We start from the raw sequence: 18,078 nt of genomic DNA, 5'->3' as shown, positions 1-18,078 counted from the left end.
TCCTGGATTGTCTGACTGTCACGGCAGCAATCTCCAAACAGTCTTGTGGTTGTGTTTTCTTTTACACTAAACCCATTGTCCCTCTCTGCTGCCTTTCCCCATAATGAAACTGGGAGGTTCTTATTGGAACGTATAAAAATAGTTTGTGTGTGTGCTAGAGACTACATGTTACCAGACGCACCGGCTCCCAGGCCAGCCTTGAGGGTGTTGATCAGGGGGAACGGTCCCTGGCCACAGAACTGTCCGCTGAAGTCATCCATGTCCAGATTCCAGACCAGGGCTCCACCGAAACCACTCTGCTTCAGCCAGTCAACCTGTACGAACAGAGTGGTTTCAAATAAGTGACCAAAGCAGGAAATAGTAGTTGCAGTGGTGTAAAGTAACTAAGTACATTTACTCAAGTACTGTTGAGGTATTTTTTACTTTACTGGAGTACTTCCAATTTTCAGTACTTTTACTTCTATTCCACTAGATCTCAGAGGCAAATATTGTACTTTTACTCCACTACAAATTATTTGAAACCTTTAGTTACTAGTTACTTTGTAGATTTTGATTATTATTACAGAACATACAAGAAGAATTTCGGCCCTATATACATTTTGGCCATTTGAAAATAGCCGATCTACAAGCTCACAATGCGTCGCGATACGACGCATTGTGTGCTTGTAGATCTGCTATTTTCAAAAGACTTGTATACATTTGAAAACTTGCGAAATGGGACATTCTGCATAATGAGTACTTTTACTTTTGGGACTTTAAATACATTTTGATACCAATACTTTTGTACTTTTACTCTAGTAAATTTTGAATTCCAGACTTTTACTTGTAACAGAGTATTTCTATATTGCAGTATTGATACTTTTACTTAAGTAAAAAATATAACTTTTTCCACCACTGTCAAATACTTTATTTGTCGCACCTTGATCTGATAGCTCTCGACGTTGTCGTATCCGACCCAGGTCTGCTGGCTGTTGAAGGCGTAAGGCACTTTCTGTGGGGCGTCCCAGGACTCAGTGCCTCCTTCCTGGTTCAGGAAGTAGCAGATCTGAAAGAATGTAGGTAGTAGAGAATTAGGTTCAAGTTTCAAGGTGTTTTACATCTTCTCAATATGCATGTTGCATGCGGCAACGTGGCAAGGCACTGACATTCTTGTAAGTGATGCAGCGGATCTGGTACAGCGCTCAGGTCCTGGACGCGGACAACCTTTTCCCGTGTTGTTGAAGCGCAAGGAGGCAGTGGGAGAGAGTCAGCGCGCTGAAGTCAAGGCACAGACTACTGTGTTGTTGACGGACAACGGATGCAACGCTTATGAGAATAAAACCTGGCAAAACAGTTGCGTGCATTAGCGCAAGATGAGGATAAATTCACAACTACTGTGCCAGATAATCCCCACCAAGAGAGTAAAAAAAGAAAAAACATTTCAGTCATTATTCAGTCCGACATCACTGTAGCCTATAGTAGCCTTTTCATAAATGATATTTGTACTTAAGCTGTCCTGAAAGTTTATAATATTTAGAGAAATTTAAAGTTTGAAATACGAAAGTAGTAGTAGTACTTGTGAATTAGCAAACTGGCAGAATTTTTACTTTATCCTCATCTTGCATCTTTATTATTGTTGTTTCTCATAAGCGTGCATTCGTTGTCCGTCAACAACACAGCCATCAGTGCCTTGACTTCTGTGCGCTGACTCTCCCCCCTATGGCGAAACTATGGCGAAAAATGTTCGTCGACTACCTTTTATCACTGATGAAAACTAAATAAAAACTAAGCTATGATGACTAAAACTAAGACTAAATATATTGACAATTTTGGCAACAAAAAAAAATTAGACTCAAATCTAGTGGAGAAGAGATCCAGTAGAACTAAAAGACAAGTCATTTTATGTTTGGTTGTGCTCGGGTGTTGCGCTCTGAAAATAGAAGATCTACAAGCTCGCAACGCGTCGAAGCGCAACGCGTTGTGAGCTTGTAGATCGACTATTTTCAGCATGCAACCAAGTGTAAAATCAGCCATTACGACGCCATCACGGCACCGACGAAATACATGTTAGTCGACTAAATCAACAGTAGATTTAGTCGACTAAAATCTTATGATATTTAGTCGACTAAAACTAGACTAAAACGAAAACATTTCAGGTGACTAAAATATGACTGAAACTAAATGGAATTTGATTTAAAAGACTATGACTAAAACCAAATCAAAATGTGCCGTCAAAATCAACACTGCAGGCCTGCCTGTCTATGCATAATGTCTATTTATATGCTGTTTTTATTGGTGATAGAATGCACGTCACCTTTGCCTCTGTTTCCACCTACTGGTGGCCTATATACTGTACATGTACATGTGCAACACATTCTCACTCCCAACTAGTCACTTATTGAAGAACCGTCAGTAGCCCCTAAACGTCCGATTATGAAGGTCCTGGTTCCCCTAAAAGTCCGATTTTGCAGTCCTGGTTATTTCTCCCTAACGCCCTAAAAAGTCCAAACGGGACTATGTCGTTTGCGCATGCGCAAATGAACGTTCAACATAGTGTGGTGGGTGTGGTGGATTGCTCCATTTACAACGCTAACGTCCAGGTCATAAACGATCAGATTTCAAATATGAAGTGCTTAACTAAAGGCCACGGATGTTATAATTGTGTACGTTCCAGCTTGAGTACCCATATCTTCCGTATTGTTCAATAAAAAGCCTTTTAATCCGATCGACGGCCATTTTCTCCGTCTTTTCATCAGCTTTCAACTATGCGATCTTATCGGTTGGGAGGTGTATTGCACATTATAACTCTATGCGAAAATGGCCGACGATCGGATTAAAATGCTTTTTATCCAACAATACGGAAGATATGGGTACTCATGCTGAAACGTCGGCATGTATAACATCCTGGGCATTTAGGTAAGCACCCACATATTTGAAATCTGAACGTTTGTGTAGACGTTACAGTTGTAAATTGAGCAATTCATCACACCAGGTTGAAGAATGTCCATGACCGTCATCTTTCAGGCCTACCGCTGATAACCATTAGCACATTGGTTCTCAAAGTGGGGTCCGGGGACCCCCAGGGGGTCCCCAGCTAAATGATGGACAGGGACCAAATGGACCCTTATGGGTCTGTAACTCTGAGAGTGTACAAATGTAACCAAATGGACCCTAACAGGTCCATTTGGTTCCATTTGTACACTCTCAGAGTTAAATTAACATTGATTTTACAATATGAATGTGGGTCCCAGAGACCTACATGCCATTAAATGGGGGTCCGTAGCCTAATGCATGTCAAACTGGGGGTCCTTGAAATTAAAATGGTTGAAATCACTGCTAGAGAGCCGTAAAAATCTTCTCTTATGGGGGTCCCTGGCTTATTTTTTCAAATGGGGGTCCGCGGTCTAATAAGTGTCTATTTGGGGGTCCTTGGCACGAAAAAGTTTGAGAACCATTGCATTAGCACATGAAGTCAATTCATTGTTTAATTTCAAATAAGTTTAATTTCACTTATACCACTTCATTCTGTTGATGTTTCTATTTTACTGCTACAGCAATTCATCACAAGGCTTTTTCTTTACTATTTAGCATAAATATATAGTCCTGGTTATTTCTCCCTAACGCCCTAAAAAGTCCAAACGGGACTATGTGGTTTGCGCATGTGCAAAGGAACGTTCAACATAGTGTGGTGGGTGTGGTGGATTGCTCCATTTACAACGCTAACGTCCAGGTCATAAACGATCAGATTTCAAATATGAAGTGCTTAACTAAAGGCCACGGATGTTATAATTGTGTACGTTCCAGCTTGAGTACCCATATCTTCCGTATTGTTCAATAAAAAGCCTTTTAATCCGATCGACGGCCATTTTCTCCGTCTTTTCATCAGCTTTCAACTATGCGATCCTATCGGTTGGGAGGTGTATTGCACATTATAACTCTATACGAAAATGGCAGCCAATCGGATTAAAATGCTTTTTATTGAACAACACGGAATATACGGGTATTTTTGAGGGATCGTACATAATTTTAACGTCCGTGGCCATGGGGTAAGCACTTTATAGTTGAAATCTAGACGTTTATGTAGATGTACGGGCCGTAAATGGAAAAAGTGCAAACATCAGGTTGAAGTGTCATGATATGAAACCTATCTATCTACATTGGACTGACACAACGTGAGCTAAGAGACGTGGTTTAAATGCAACATAACACACATCACCACCCAAACAAACCTGGACATATTCTGTGCATTTTCATATTTTGTTGATCATTTTTCGATAAGTGTTTGTTGAGAACGAGAGATTTGTTTAACTTTTCCAACCCCGTGACGTCACGTCAGATTACTTCCGCATTCCGCGTGTTCATACTCATGTCTCTGTCAGTGTCAATAAAGATCTGACAAAACAAATGTTTTATGATCTATCTAAACGTTCAAATGTTTTAAAAAGGTGCTGACCCTATGGCCACGGATGTTACAATTATGTGCGGGCCCTTAAAAGTACCCGTATCTTCCGTATTGTTTAATAAAAAGCATTTTAATCTGATTGGTGGCCATTTTATCAGAGAGTTGTAATGTTGCGTGAGTGCAGTACACCTTTCAACCCATAGGGTCAGGTGAAAACATATGGAGAAAATGGCCAGCAATTGGATTAAAAGGCTTTTTATTGAACATTACAAAAGATAGAGGTACTTTTGAGAACCCATACATGATTTTAACATCTGTGGCCATGAGTTAATAATTTTATATTTAAAGTGTGAAGATTTATGTTGATGTACAGGCTGTAAATGCAGAAGTGCAAACACCAGGTTAAAGTTTTGCCATGACTGCCATAATGTATTATGGTTTCCTAGTGCTCCAGCACTGCCACCGTATCTGGACATAAACATTCAAACATTCAAACAGATCAAATTATTTAAATCTTTTTTTATTGTTTTTTAACCTCCCTCCCTCCCTAATTGGATGACGCTGAGTCGAATCGTGGGTTACATCAATAGTCTACAATTTTTCAATTAGAAGTTATAGATTTTTGAAATATAAAGTTAAGCTTTTCTCACATTTTTCAAAAACATTTTTTTTTAAATTAAAAAACACTTTTTCAGACTCAGAAAGGGACGTTGAATTGAATGGGATAGGTCTCGATTTTTTTAACTTTTGGGAAAGTGGTTTAAACAAGCGTTAAATTGTCATAAACGTGAGGCTTTTTTCACAAAAATATATATATTTTTTTGACCCTTCCAACCGTTTACTGAGATGATTTTGAGTCGAATGGTAGGTTACATCAATAGTCTAGAATTGTTTAATAAGAAGTTATCGATTTTTGAAATAGTTCAAGGTTTAGCTTTTCTCACATTTTTTTTTTATATTTTTTTTTAATATTAAAAAACACCTTTTCAGACTCAGAAAAGGACGCTGAATCGAATGGGATAGGTCTCGATTTTTGTAAACTTTGGGAAAGTGGTTTTGTCAAACATTGATTTGTACGTGCGGTATCGAGCACCTATTCTGTGATAAATCAATGGAGATATTTTTAAAAAATCTGAAACTTCTCTCCATCCATGTTGAGAGTAAGCCGGATTTATTGGAACCAATCCTGATTTTTTCTGACACTGATAAGTTCAAAAGTTCACCGAAAAGACTGCAAAGGTCGACGCGGTCGAAACAATTGATTTTTTTTAAATATCTCAAATACGATAAGGACTTAGAGTCCAATGTTTGGATATGTTGTTCAACTTGCCAAGACGCACGCGTGGATATCTTGTTTGTCCCTAACCGACATTTTTACCAATTTCTGAATTTGGCTCTCAGTATGGGTGAACGTTCTACGACTCCATGTACCTTATGTCATTGTCAGAAGCAAACGTTAGAAGTGTCGTAGCGGGACAAACAAGACATCCACGCGTGCGTCTTGGCGAGCTGTACAACATATACGAACGACGGATTCTAAAAACTTATCGTTAAGGAGATATGTTGTGTTATTTTGCGAAATAAGTTGAGATTAGTCCCCAGCCATTTAAGGAGAACGGTAAGGCCGTGTGCGAGGAGAATTATACGAGCACGTTCGGGGTGGCGCGCTGATGCGTATACTGGTGTCCGATTTTGTTTTTACTATTTTTGAACAGTTTTTCGCTATTATCTCAGCCACTAGGGGGCGAAAACACAATCGGACAATGGATTATTTATCAGCTCTTCAACGCGAACGCGCCAATATAAGTTTCCTCTCACACGGACATGTGGTTGCGAAAGCTAGGGTTACGTGCTTTGTTGATTAACTTGGCCACTAGGGGGCGAGAACACGATCGGACAATGGATTATTTATCAGCTCTTCAGCACGAACGCGCCAATATAAGTTTCCTCTCACACGGACATGTGGTTGCGAAAGCTAGGGTTACGTGCTTTGTTGATTAACTTGGCCACTAGGGGGCGAGAACACGATCGGACAATGGATTATTTATCAGCTCTTCAGCACGAACGCGCCAATATAAATTTCCTCTCACACAGACATGTGGTTCTGAAAATTAGGGTTACGGTCCTTCTAGAATAACTTGGCCACTAGGGGGCGCCGAATCGGATAATGGATTATTTATAAGCTCTTCAGCTCGAACGCGCCAATATAACTTTCCTCACACATGTTATTATTATTATTATTATTATTATTACCCTTATTATTATTATTATTATTATTATTATTATTATTATTATTATTCCAGTGTGTTACTGCTCTATACATTACATTATTATTCCAGTGTGTTACTGCTCTACATTAAATTATTATTATTATTATTATTATTAATATTACCCTTATTATTTCAGTGTGTTACTGCTCTATAATTACATTATTATTATTATGATTATTATTACCCTTATTATTATTATTATTATTGGAATACAATACACACGGGGTGCCTTAAATATTATAAAATGCATTACAAAAGCGATATCAGCGTTGCATCATTTCGTTTAAAGTACTGAGAATTGGGAAATACTCCAGTAAAGTAAAAATGCCTCAAAATCGTACTTAAGTAGAGTACTTGAGTAAATGTACTTAGTTACTTTACACCAACGCCCTATAGAACCACAAACAGCAATTATTTGATCTGTTTGAATGTTTGAATGTTTATGTCCAGATACGGTGGCAGTGCTGGAGCACTAGGAAACCATAATACATTATGGCAGTCATGGCGAAACTTTAACCTGGTGTTTGCACTTCTCCATTTACAGCCTGTACATCTACATAAACCTTTACACTTCAAATATAAAATTATTAACTCATGGCCACAGATGTTAAAATCATGTATGGGTTCTCAAAAGTACCTCTATCTTTTGTAATGTTCAATAAAAAGCCTTTTAATCCAATTGCTGGCCATTTTCTCCATATGTTTTCACCTGACCCTATGGGTTGAAAGGTGTACTGCACTCACGCAACATTACAACTCTCTGATAAAATGGCCACCAATCAGATTAAAATGCTTTTTATTAAACAATACGGAAGATACGGGTACTTTTAAGGGCCCGCACATAATTGTAACATCCGTGGCCATAGGGTCAGCACCTTTTTAAAACATTTGAACGTTTAGATAGATCATAAAACATTTGTTTTGTCAGATCTTTATTGACACTGACAGAGACATGAGTATGAACACGCGGAATGCGGAAGTAATCTGACGTGACGTCACGGGGTTGGAAAAGTTAAACAAATCTCTCGTTCTCAACAAACACTTATCGAAAAATGATCAACAAAATATGAAAATGCACAGAATATGTCCAGGTTTGTTTGGGTGGTGATGTGTGTTATGTTGCATTTAAACCACGTCTCTTAGCTCACGTTGTGTCAGTCCAATGTAGATAGATAGGTTTCATATCATGACACTTCAACCTGATGTTTGCACTTTTTCCATTTACGGCCCGTACATCTACATAAACGTCTAGATTTCAACTATAAAGTGCTTACCCCATGGCCACGGACGTTAAAATTATGTACGATCCCTCAAAAATACCCGTATATTCCGTGTTGTTCAATAAAAAGCATTTTAATCCGATTGGCTGCCATTTTCGTATAGAGTTATAATGTGCAATACACCTCCCAACCGATAGGATCGCATAGTTGAAAGCTGATGAAAAGACGGAGAAAATGGCCGTCGATCGGATTAAAAGGCTTTTTATTGAACAATACGGAAGATATGGGTACTCAAGCTGGAACGTACACAATTATAACATCCGTGGCCTTTAGTTAAGCACTTCATATTTGAAATCTGATCGTTTATGACCTGGACGTTAGCGTTGTAAATGGAGCAATCCACCACACCCACCACACTATGTTGAACGTTCCTTTGCACATGCGCAAACCACATAGTCCCGTTTGGACTTTTTAGGGCGTTAGGGAGAAATAACCAGGACTATATATTTATGCTAAATAGTAAAGAAAAAGCCTTGTGATGAATTGCTGTAGCAGTAAAATAGAAACATCAACAGAATGAAGTGGTATAAGTGAAATTAAACTTATTTGAAATTAAACAATGAATTGACTTCATGTGCTAATGCAATGGTTCTCAAACTTTTTCGTGCCAAGGACCCCCAAATAGACACTTATTAGACCGCGGACCCCCATTTGAAAAGATAAGCCAGGGACCCCCATAAGAGAAGATTTTTACGGCTCTCTAGCAGTGATTTCAACCATTTTAATTTCAAGGACCCCCAGTTTGACATGCATTAGGCTACGGACCCCCATTTAATGGCATGTAGGTCTCTGGGACCCACATTCATATTGTAAAATCAATGTTAATTTAACTCTGAGAGTGTACAAATGGAACCAAATGGACCTGTTAGGGTCCATTTCGTTACATTTGTACACTCTCAGAGTTACAGACCCATAAGGGTCCATTTGGTCCCTGTCCATCATTTAGCTGGGGACCCCCTGGAACCCCCTCAAGTACCCCTGGGGGTCCCCGGACCCCACTTTGAGAACCAATGTGCTAATGGTTATCAGCGGTAGGCCTGAAAGATGACGGTCATGGACATTCTTCAACCTGGTGTGATGAATTGCTCAATTTACAACTGTAACGTCTACACAAACGTTCAGATTTCAAATATGTGGGTGCTTACCTAAATGCCCAGGATGTTATACATGCCGACGTTTCAGCATGAGTACCCATATCTTCCGTATTGTTGGATAAAAAGCATTTTAATCCGATCGTCGGCCATTTTCGCATAGAGTTATAATGTGCAATACACCTCCCAACCGATAGGATTGCATAGTTGAAAGCTGATGAAAAGACAGAGAAAATGGCCGTCGATCGGATTAAAAGGCTTTTTATTGAACAATACGGAAGATATGGGTACTCAAGCTGGAACGTACACAATTATAACATCCGTGGCCTTTAGTTAAGCACTTCATATTTGAAATCTGATCGTTTATGACCTGGACGTTAGCGTTGTAAATGGAGCAATCCACCACACCCACCACACTATGTTGAACGTTCATTTGCGCATGCGCAAACGACATAGTCCCGTTTGGACTTTTTAGGGGAACCAGGACCTTCATAATCGGACGTTTAGGGGCTACTGACGGTTCTTCAATAAGTGACTAGTTGGGAGTGTGTTGACATGTGCGCACACCTCTGACAAGCCCAGGCACAGAATGTGTGCATGCACACACACACACACACACACACACACACACACACACACACACACACACACACACACACACACACACACACACACACACACACACACACACACACACACACACACATGCAGCCACGCACACACACTTAAATACCTCATAGTAGGCCAAGGCTCCAGGCTGATGGGTGAATTGACCAGCGGGTCCAGTTCCGGTGGCTGGAGCACCAACAGCGGTGTTGGAAGAAGAAGCCAGACGCCAGGTTTTGCCATAGGTTGAGAATCCAACCAGCAGCTTCTCAGCTGGGGCGCCACTGCTCTTCCAGTAGTTCATAGCGTAATCCTATATGGACAAAGGAAACATACAGCACAGCCTTTCATCCATACAGTATCACAATGTCAGTGGAAAGTAACTTTACTTGATATATTTACTTTCATTAGTATATTTACTTGAGTACAATTTTGAGGTACTTTTACTTTACTGGAGTATTTCCAATTTTCAATACTTTTACTTCTACTCCACTACATCTCAGAGGCAAATATTGTACTTTTACTCCACTACAATTATTCGCAAACTTTAGTTACTAGTTACTTTTCAAACGTACATTACCCATCTCAGCCCTACATACATTTCGGCCATTTGAAAATAGCAGCTCACAATGCGTCGCGATGCGACGCATTGTGAGCTTGTAGATCTGCTATTTTCAATAGATTTGTATACATTTGAAAACTTGTGAAACGGGACATTCTGCATAATGAGTACTTTTACTTTTGTACCTTAAGTACATTTCGATGCCAATACTTTTGCACTTTTACTCAAGTCAATTTTGATTGACTTGAGTATTGATACTTTTACTTTTTCCAGCACTGCTCCTCGCTCACCACATTGGCGTAGACATGGCTGCCGTGGTCAGCTGGGCCCTGGTACAGGGGGCTGTTCTCTCCAGTAAAATGCTGCCAGGCGCCGTGGAAGTCGTAGGTCATCACATGGAAGTAGTCCAGGATACTGGAATGAAAGGACACGTACGTCAGGAGTCAGGGATTTTTGCGTTCAGCGTTCGCTCAGTGACAAAGTTACAGGATTGGTCCGTTTTGGGGACAGAGTTACAGGATTGGTCAGTCAATAACATGAGCACTACTCTCTCCAGGCTATGGGATATAAATCACCAGGTGATGGGATGATGAAAGAGAGAGAGAGTTCCAACAGAGACAGAGCGAGGCAAGGTGAGTTGCCAGTGAGGGCAAATCCTAGAATCTCACTGGCCACCAAATGTGATGTTACACGATATAAAGGAATTTGCATCCAGAAAAGGCAAGAATAAAGCTAACTCTATACTTTTGTGGGACATACTATGATATATAGTTGTTAAAAAGTCACATAGTGCTGCTATAAATATTAATGGGACGACTACAGACAATTGCATATAAACATTTCATATCATGACATGAACGCGTGTGTGTGTGTGTTTGTGTGTGTGTGTGTGTGTGTGTGTGTGTGTGTGTGTGTGTGTGTGTGTGTGTGTGTGTGTGTCAGTGTTGATTTCGTCGACTAGAAGAACTATGATGAAAAATGTTCATTGACTACCTTTTTTCACTGATGAAAACTAAATAAAAACTAAGCTATGATGACTAAAACTACGACTATATATAGATTAAAGTGAGGGACTATAGTTGAGAAGAGATCCAGTAGAACTAAAAGACAAGTCATTTTATGTTTGGTTGCGCTCGGGTGTTGCACAGTGAAAATAGACGATCTACAAGCTCACAACGCGTCGCACTGCGACGCGTTGTGAGCTTGTAGATCGTCTATTTTCAGCGTGCAACCAAGTGTAAAATCAGCCATAACGACGCCATCAAGGCTGTTTGTGTGTGTGACCGTGTGTGTGACTGTGTGTGTGTGTGTGTGCGTGTGCGTGTGTGTGTCTTCTATACTGACGCTCCGAGCTGGGGAACCTGGTATCCAGAGTCGATGGTTCCCTTTGAAGCAGTGACAGCAGCGGTGAGCATCAGACGAGGACGGTTGGTCTGCATACCTTCAGCCTCGAAGGCATCCATCAGTTCCTGCAGAGACACAGCCAGGTGATGATGGAGAGAGATGTGAGGGTGTCAGTATTATCCTCAAGGATGACTTCTTAATCAATACGTGACTCCTTTTATTTCAATTATTGTGATTTTATTGTGAGGAGTAGTTCACCCAAGAAATGACTTTATTTCTATCGTTTACCTATAACGGCTCATGCACCAGGGGCGCAGCCATGGGTGCATGAGCTGGCTCACCCAATCGATTTAGCAAAAAGAAAAAGAAAAAGGGGGAATGTTTTATTTTTTTATAATACATTTTTTGATAAAAAAATCGGTAAAATCAGGCAAAAATAAGAATTAAATAACATAACCCTAACCCAACCCTAACCCTAAAACCGAAATAAAGTAACAAAAAAAACGCCCAAAAATGCCCAATAACCGCCCAATAACCCGCTCCTGCCTAGGCCCAGCCTATACTAGCGTTCTGGCTGCGCCACGGTCATGCACAAGCGAAGAGCGTGCCCGTAGGGCAGTGTTGATTTCGACGACTAAAACTACAGTATGACGAAAAAGGTTCGTCGACTATCATTTTTCACTGATGGAAACTAAATAAAAAATTGTAATGACTAAATATTGACAATTGACAATTAGACTAAAATGTTAGTGAGGGTCTAGTGGAGAAGAGATCCAGTAGAACTAAAAGACAAGTCAAGCGGACTGTCAGGTCTTCATGGCTGACCTGACACAGGACGGTGAAGCGCTCCTTGTCCTCGGGCGGGGAGCCCCGAGAGCCTGGGAACTCCCAGTCAATGTCCAGACCATCGAACCCGTACTGACGCAGGAACTTGATCGAACTCTGGATGAAGGTCTGACGGTTAGCAGGAGTGGACACCATTTGTGTGAACCTAGAGAGAGAGAGAGAGAGAGAGAGAGAGAGAGAGAGAGAGAGAGAGAGAGAGAGAGAGAGAGAGAGAGAGAGAGAGAGAGAGAGAGAGAGAGAGATAGAGTCAAAAGGGTCATATAAGTGCTTTTACTGTATCTGAGAACCCTTTTGCCGGAGTTAATACTCACTGTGAAGTTCCGAAGCTCCATCCACCAACGGCCAGCAGGGTCTTCAGATTGCTGTTCCTGAAAAACAAAACAAATTAATTCACTTTGAGTTCTCACACCTTTGCATTGTGCCAGCCTGTACGTAGGAGATATGCATTGGTGCATGTTAATTAATGTGTGATGCCAGAATAACAACCACCATCATACTGATTTAATAAAAGCATGTAGCTTAACCAGTGGTGTAAAGTAACTAAGTACATGTACTCAAGTACCGTAAAAGTACAATTTTGAGGTATTTTTTACTTTACTGGAGTATTTCTAGTTTTCAGTACTTTTACTTCTTCTCCACTACATCTCAGAGGCAAATATTGTACTTTTACTCCACTACAATTATTTGAAAACTTTGGTTACTAGTTACTTTGTAGATTTAAATTATTATTACAAAACATACATTAACCACTTCAGCCCTATACATTTCTGCCATTTGAAAATAGCAGATCTACAAGCTCACAATGCGTTGCGATGCGACGCATTGTGAGCTTGTAGATCTGCTATTTTCAAAAGATTGTTATACATTTGAAAATGGGACATTCTGCATAATCAGTACTTTTACTTTTGGTACTTTAAATACATTTAGATGCCAATACTTTTGTACTTTTACTCAAATACATTTTTAATTCCAGACTTTTATTTGTAACAGAGTACTACTATATTGCAGTATTGATACTTTTACTTAAGTAAAAAAAAATGGAGTACTTTTTCCATCACTGCGCTTAAAGTTGTACTGTGCAAATTTCAAAAAAATGTTTTTTTCATTACCGTCACTGCAGGCCGTTTGTTTATTACTGCGTTACCCAGAATTCCATTCGTTTTCACCGGAAGACGGAAGTGTTTCAAAAAGCGTTCTTTTAATTGTTTTATACGATCTGTGGATCGTTTCTCTTAGCCAGTGGAGCTTTAGTTACCGTGAGCTGTGTTTTCTTTTTCTGTTTTTTTCGTTTTTCAAATCATACAATCTCTTAAAATCAGCGTGAGTTTCCTTTTGTTATTAGTGCGGTAGTTCCTGGCCAAACAGGAAACCGGTGCAGTAGTTCCTGGCCAAACAGGAAACCGGTGCATTTCCGCTTCCATTTTCCGGCCAGATGACGTCATTATCGCGGGAACGTCAACCCCGACCCCGTTCAATAGAAAATATATAAATAAAAGGCTTTCGGGGGTGAAATTCATGGAGCGGGTGTTGTGAAACATTTGCCACTCACAAAAGATATACAATTTAACTTTAGTTTTATTGAAAAAGTTACCTAGCATTACTTTAACACACAACCGCAGCCGGAGGCTTGCAACTGACTCTCAATAACAATAAGGAACAAAGCACACAGCATCACGTCGGAAGTTAAACGTGGCCATAGATTTTGTGAGCATGTGCACAATAAAATACTACGTTTTACACTTTCAGAATGTGTCTGCATGCTCACACGTTCTTGAGAGCCTGGAACTCTCCATAGAGCTTCGCATCATCCCACTCAGTGGTCTTGAGCGCGTTTCCGCTCATTCCAGCGAAGGCGTAGACGAGGTGATCACAGAGACACGGGTCGATGTTGGTGGGCATGAACTTCCCGGCACCGTGACGGTACTGTGCCCAGTTGGTGAAATAACAGGAGAGGACGTAGGAGGATCCTAAAAAGGTACGACAGACACGGTTAGGTCTCGTTGTTGTTGATGATGATGTTGTTATTCTAAATGTTGCTGTAAGAGTGCGTCTTACCTAGCTGCACATGCAGCAGGAGAGCCAGTCCTGCGGACGGAGAGAGAGAGAGAGAGAGAGTGGGGGGGATCATATGAATCATGTTAAACAATTAATTTAAACAAAATAATAGATTCTGTAAATTAATCTTAAGTTACAAACATTTCAGTTAAATTCCTTTGCAAAAACAAAGGGAGAACTAGTTCTCAGCAACAATTTCTCAGCTTACCAACGCAGATGAGAAGCTTGCCCATGTTGCCTCAGTATAACTAACCAAAGGCCGGAACCTCTTATATATACCTTCCGTTCCTCTCCAAATCAGTAAACTATGTATGATCTGGCTTCATTATTTCTGATAAAGCAGCAATCATTTGTTTGGTCAGTACTTGCCCTTTCTAGTGTCAACTGTACTTGTGCTGATAACTTTCCAATGTCATTCAATAATGATTGGTGATGACGACACTTTGAAACCAATTAAACAAAGGTTATCATCTATAGCACACAGTGTTGTGCTAGTTACTGAAAACCAGTAACTAGTTACCATTACTAGTTACTTCATTTAAAAGTAACTAAGTTACTTTACTAGATACTTACACCAAAAGGTAATGCGTTACTGTGAAAAGTAACTTTTAAGTTACTTTAAAAAAAAAAAAAGGGCTCCCATTATTGCCCTTATAGCCTTCATTTCAGTACTGTTATTGCATTGGAGAATAATACAATCTGTTGATCAACTTGACATGCATTTGCATCACTGAACTCTGCTAAGCAATGTGGTCTATACCAGGGGTCGCACTATAGGATTGTAATCTGCTGGTCCCAATGTCCAGAATGATTCAAAAATACCGGTCATAATTATGTTTAAGCATTCATTACAAGCAGGTGCGTAAATACAGCTAACACTTAGGCCTACAGCATTATATTTTGGATTGAGCTATTTGAACATGAACCATCATGAACGAGTAATATACACATTTTATATACAGTAGCAGGGTCATCTTGCACAAATACATTAATTACCTACACTACCATTTGCGCCTGGCAATCTCTGCTTCTCACCTATTGACTTGCATGTTATATGATGGCTTTTCCCCTTAAAAATAATCGATCATTTCAGGAGCAAGAGCTTCAAAATCTCTTCTAAATATAGTCAGCAAGGCCTGCAGTAGGCTATGCACTGGACAAATGTGCATGACATTATTTCAATAAACTAAAAACATGGGCAATGTTAGAGGGAGTAATAGCCATGGATACACAACGGTCGACTGTCACGACCGTCACTGATGAACTTCAACCTGATGTTTGCACTTTCTCCATTTATGGCCCGTACATCTACATAAACGTTCATATTTCAAATATAAAGTGCTTATCCCATGGCCACGGATGTTACATGCATTTACGGGCTCTCAGAAGTACCTGTATCATCCGTATTGTTCAATAAAAAGCATTTTAATCTGATCGGTGGCCATTTTCTCCATATCCTTTCAACTGAGTGACCCTATCGGTTGGTAGGTGTATTGCACCTAAATACATTATGAGAAAATGGCCACTGATCGGATTAAAATGCTTTTCATTGAACAATACAGAATATACGGGTAATTTTGAGAGTCCCGTGCATAATTGTAACATCCGTGGCCATGGGGTAAGCACTTTATATTTGAAATCTGAACGTTTATATAGATATACGGACCGTAAATTAAGAAAGTGCAAACACCAGGTTGAAGGTGATCCTTGACTGTAACAGGAGTTTTCATGTACCGCAGGGACTGCAGTAGCAGTTAATAAATAGACAAACAAATTAATTAATATACTTTAACGTGCGGAATCCGAAACAGGCAGCGCTGTGATTCTGAATTTTGTTACGATTACGGTGATTAGTAGCCTATTATTGACATCACCTGGGCGAGTGAGTCGTGTAACTTTCCCGACGTTAAGTGTGTTCAACAACACAGCCATGAAGCCTTGCAGTCTAAGTGCAGATTTCAGCTTGGGAAAATCAGCCTCCAACGCTTTTGGGTAGGCTACATGGTTCATAGTCACCATTGCGTTATCGTGGTATTCCAAGTCCCAGAAACACACACACGCTGTTAAGAGAGAGAGAGCAGGTTCTGCAGGTTGTATATAGCCTACTTTACCGTAAAAGAAGGGTGAAATTCATTTGCCAGGGCTCCTCTCAGACTTGCAGTTCAATAATAAAAAACAGAATACAACTATATATAAAAACATCAGCACATAATAAAAAGATAAAGTGTTAAAATAAAAGGTGCTTTAATTTAAAAAGAAAAAGCCTATCTTCATATTATTCACTAAAACATCACATTTGTTTAAGACAGAACGTTATTTATTCAAAAGTCTTATCGCTTGGTAAAAGAAAGTTCCTTGTGTTCTCTTGCCAACAAGACTTTGGTATTTTGTCCTGTTTCATACTGTACTGTACTCTGAGTGGAAAATATTAGCTTTCTCAAAGATCAAACAAACCACTGTATGCTTTGGATGTCAGGTGTAGGTCAGTTAGAACAATAAGCTAAGATTTAAGTGCAGATTTAAAAAATGTTATGTAATTCTTACAAGCAATAATTGATGAATCAAAATGGAATCAGAGCACTTTGTCTTATCTGTAAACATATAACCTTCTCAATGAATTGAATACATAGCACCACTTGGAAACAAGCTGTTAGAGTTAAAACTATGTATTTTGTCGACAATATTGATATATATGCCATCATATCCTATTTTAGTGTGCCATCGTGGCATAACTCAAGTTTGCCTACCAATCTTATGATTTTATTAAGTTCGAGGTTGGACAAAACTAATCCTAGTATCAGGTCTCTCCTTTCCTCTAGAGACTGCATGTGTTTTGAGCTGTACAGAGCGCAGGCCCTCCAAGGTCACCAATTATCTCTGGAGGAATACAATAACAGCTCATTGGAGTTAACTTGACCATCTATGACAAAGCAACAACACCTCCAGTGACGCCAGTCAGAGTTGAGGTCAACGTGTTGTTTGAGACATTTGGACGCTGTTTGTCCAAGATAAACTGTCACACCATCCGCTTGCCATCTTCTCTCTCAACCTACGAGCAGGCTCCTCATGGCCAGATGTCATCGTCAGAGCTGATAACAAGTTAATTTGTGTATAACTGTTGTGATCATTGACTGTTAAGGCAGAGAGATATTTTTGCTGTACGGTGCCTCGTGGATTGATTCTTTCTCTTAATACAATGTCAACCTTTTTAATTTGACAACCGGCCTGTGTCTGTCTTTGATTTCGCCTCATCCTTTTTACACTGGGTTTTCATATAGGATGATGATGATGATGTTGATGATAATGATTCCTCTGTTCTCTATCTGTGATACTCAGTTTTCTACTGCAATAAACATATTCTTTGCATTCTTTTTAGATTTGATTAACACTCAAGTGGAGACATGACGACTGGATGAGAGAGAAAAGGCACATTATAAAAAAATCACTTAGACAGTCCCAGCTGCTTTGAATGTCATCATTTATTTTATTTCCATCAGTGATCACTAGACACAAGAAAGGTTATGGAGCAGTTCTCACACACGGGGCCATTGCATAACATGGTCTTGGATTAACAGACTTATTTACACCCAGCTCCAATAACACCTAAAGAACATCTTGAACCAAGTGGAATCACAACCTCGTT

At 39.8% G+C, this 18,078-nt stretch overlaps 1 protein-coding gene across 1 annotated transcript; it reads right to left on the bottom strand.

The window, feature by feature from the left end:
* Positions 1 to 161: 161 nt before the first annotated feature.
* Positions 162 to 14,668, bottom strand: LOC311048630 (acidic mammalian chitinase-like; the record flags this gene model as incomplete). Its single annotated transcript, XM_084061894.1, has 10 exons — positions 162 to 314; positions 920 to 1,045; positions 9,756 to 9,941; positions 10,481 to 10,604; positions 11,535 to 11,659; positions 12,360 to 12,525; positions 12,692 to 12,748; positions 14,146 to 14,347; positions 14,436 to 14,465; positions 14,644 to 14,668. 10 exons carry the CDS (start codon positions 14,666 to 14,668, stop codon positions 162 to 164), a joined length of 1,194 nt encoding a protein of 397 aa, XP_083918020.1.
* Between the last annotated feature and the right edge of the window lie 3,410 nt (positions 14,669 to 18,078).

This window comes from Gymnoscopelus microlampas (assembly GCF_963454915.1).
Source record: "Gymnoscopelus microlampas genome assembly, chromosome: 7".
NCBI lineage: Eukaryota > Metazoa > Chordata > Actinopteri > Myctophiformes > Myctophidae > Gymnoscopelus > Gymnoscopelus microlampas.
This window is presented reverse-complemented; position numbering and strand designations above follow the sequence as displayed.